Below are 2,912 nucleotides of genomic sequence, written 5' to 3' on the forward strand. Positions count from 1 at the left end.
GTTAAGAAAACAAAATAAAAATAAAATGAAGGGTGTCAAAATTAGTTTAAATTTCATTCAAACCATAATCTTTCTTCTAATTCTTGTATCAACTTTATGCCTAAGCATTGAAGCTTCAACATGCAAACCAAGTGGAAAAATAAAAGGTAAAAAATTTAAATCAAGACTATGCAATAGAGCAGACCAATCTGAGTGCTGCAAACCAGGAAAATCTTACACAACATTCAAGTGTTCACCACAAGTGTCACACAAAACAAAAGCAACCCTAACACTGAACAGCTTTGAAAAAGGTGGAGATGGAGGAGCACCATCAGAATGTGACAACAAGTTTCACTCTGACAAAACACCTGTTGTAGCATTATCAACTGGTTGGTTCAACAATAATAAGAGGTGTTTGAAAAAGATTACTATATTTGGAAATGGTAAAAAGGTTAATGCTATGGTTGTTGATGAGTGTGATTCTACTCAAGGGTGTGATGCTGAACATGATTTTCAACCTCCTTGTTCAAACAATATTGTTGATGCTTCTGCTGCTGTTTGGAAGGCTTTGGGTGTGCCTGAAAAAGATTGGGGTGAAATGGAAGTTTTCTGGTCAGATACTTGATGCAATGAAAATTAATTATATCTATATTTGTGTGTTAGTGTGTATTTATCATGGTACATACATAATATAAGCCAAGACTATGATATAGTGAGAAGATTATGATATACAAGTGAGATGATTATGATATACAAGTGAGATAAATTCTACGTTTTCATCGTTGAATCAATAAGTCGGAGCAAAATCAAGATGTGATTTAACTTATAGATTCAATGGTAAAAAACAAACTTATACATGATGTAAGATTAATTCATTTGTGCACCATAGACAAAACTTATAATACAAATAAGGGTTCAATATGTTTTTAGTCCCTATAAATATACTAACTTTTCGTTTTAATCCTTCTAAAATTTTCCTTCGACTTTTAGTCCTATGAAATTTTCAATCACCACTTTTGGTCTCCATTTTTAAGTAAAATCATGTTTAGAGTTTGTATTTTTCAATGAAATTATTTAGAAAAATGTAGAATATTGTAAAAATCTTTGCAAAAATAGCAAAATGAAGTTTTTAACAAAATATGAATTTTTATACGCAAAAATATAAAAATTAATGTTTTGTTAAATTTTTTTAACCTTTTTTGGAGATTCTTATGATATTATAATAGACACAAATTTTTATAGAAAAAAATAGAGAAATTTCTCAGTTATAATAATAATAACATATTTTCAAGGAAATTATGCAAAAAAGTGTAGAATATTGTAAAAATCTCTGCAAATAAAAAATATAATTTTTTTAACAAAATATGAATATTGTAAATAATTTTTTAACTGCAAAAACATATAAAAATTCATGTTTTGTTAAAAAAATTCTAATAACGTCGTACAAGGACGATGAACAAAACAACGTCGCACTAAGATGATAAAATCACAAAAGAAAAAATGAAATAGATGAGAAAATCACTTATTTCGATAAAAAGGAACGAGAAAAACGAGTTGGAAGAGTGATTTCGGGTCAAAAATTGATCCTAAATCACCCATCTTCGATGATATGGAGGAAAAAAACTAGAGTTTTAGGGTCCGTTTGATGATCTGGATATGATAGAGGCAAGATATATGATATAAAGTTGGATAGAGATAGGATATGATAAGGACATGATAAACATTAATCATATCATGTGTTTGATGCGTACATGATAACAAACAAGGTACCATTATAATTAAATGAAAAATTGCTTTCATAATTGATTAAATATTGTAAAAATGGCATGTTATAATTATAATAGAAATTACATGCTATCATTATTTTAAAAATGACAATATTTTCAAAATGGTAGAATATTAAGACAATAAATAAGGAATGATCTTCTAATCTCATTAGGATAATTTCTAACCCAACCTATATTCAGGATAGAAATTACAAAGGAAAGTCAGGATAGGATAGAAAAATGGTTTATTTTAGGCTTAATTACACTTTTGGTCCTCGTGTTTTGGCCTACTCACGAAACTGGTCATGCCCTTTTAAAACTGAACAAAACGGTCCTTCAATTACCATTTTTGTTGCATTTTTCGTCCTACCCCCCATTTTATTCTCCAAAAAACGCAGAGAAATGGCAGTTTTAGACCTACCCCTTATGTTCAACCATGAAATAAACAAAGAATAAAGCATGTGGGTACAAAGAATCCACTTTATTCAACACACTAATCAAAAAAAATCCTAATTTCTAAGTTATGTTTCAAGTTAGGGTTTTTTTGGTTAGTGTGATGAATAGAATAAATTCTTTGTGCCCACATGTTTTATTCCTTGTTGATTTCATGGTTGAGCATAGGGGTAGGTCTACAATCGCCTAAAACTGCTATTTCTCTGCGTTTCTGGAGTTTGAAAATAGGAGGTAGGACGAAAAATGCAACAAAAATGATAATTGAAGGACCATTTTGTTCTGTTTTAAAAGGCCGGGACCAGTTTCGTGAGTAGGCCAAAACACGAGGACCAAAAGTGTAATTAAGCCTTTATTTTATCATATCCCTTTGGTACATCAAACATGAGATTTAAGCAGGATATGATTAATGTATCATATATTGTCTCCCTACCATCAAACAAACCCTAGGAACGGCTCACAGAACTAAAATAATGATATCCGTTCATTCAAATTGGTAGAATATATAGATTGATCAAGAACAACACGAAAATGGATGAATTTGTGATTAAACTTATAACATTCAAGCTAATAACTTTCTATTCAAACTCATAGATGACACAATTATTACATAGCTTTTTAAATATGACAGCCAACTATTGATTTGAACATTTTTATTTGTAATATACTCTTAGAACATTGGAGCCAATTGTTCCATGGAAGTTTTTGCAAAAGACA

The 2,912-nt window shown here is 29.9% G+C and overlaps 1 protein-coding gene across 1 annotated transcript; it reads left to right on the forward strand.

Moving 5' to 3' along the window:
• LOC25500901 (kiwellin-1) lies at positions 1 to 604 on the forward strand. Its single transcript, XM_013589401.3, has one exon. The coding sequence runs from the start codon at positions 26 to 28 to the stop codon at positions 602 to 604; it is 579 nt and encodes a 192-aa protein (XP_013444855.1). The 5' UTR covers positions 1 to 25.
• The last annotated feature ends 2,308 nt before the right edge of the window (positions 605 to 2,912 follow it).

This window comes from Medicago truncatula, chromosome 8 (genome assembly GCF_003473485.1).
Source record: "Medicago truncatula cultivar Jemalong A17 chromosome 8, MtrunA17r5.0-ANR, whole genome shotgun sequence".
Taxonomy (NCBI): domain Eukaryota; kingdom Viridiplantae; phylum Streptophyta; class Magnoliopsida; order Fabales; family Fabaceae; genus Medicago; species Medicago truncatula.

What these genes read in the sequence shown, in the direction of transcription:
- LOC25500901 (XM_013589401.3), top strand. Translation starts at nt 26, where the DNA reads ATGAAGGGTGTCAAAATTAGTTTAAATTTCATTCAAACCATAATCTTT.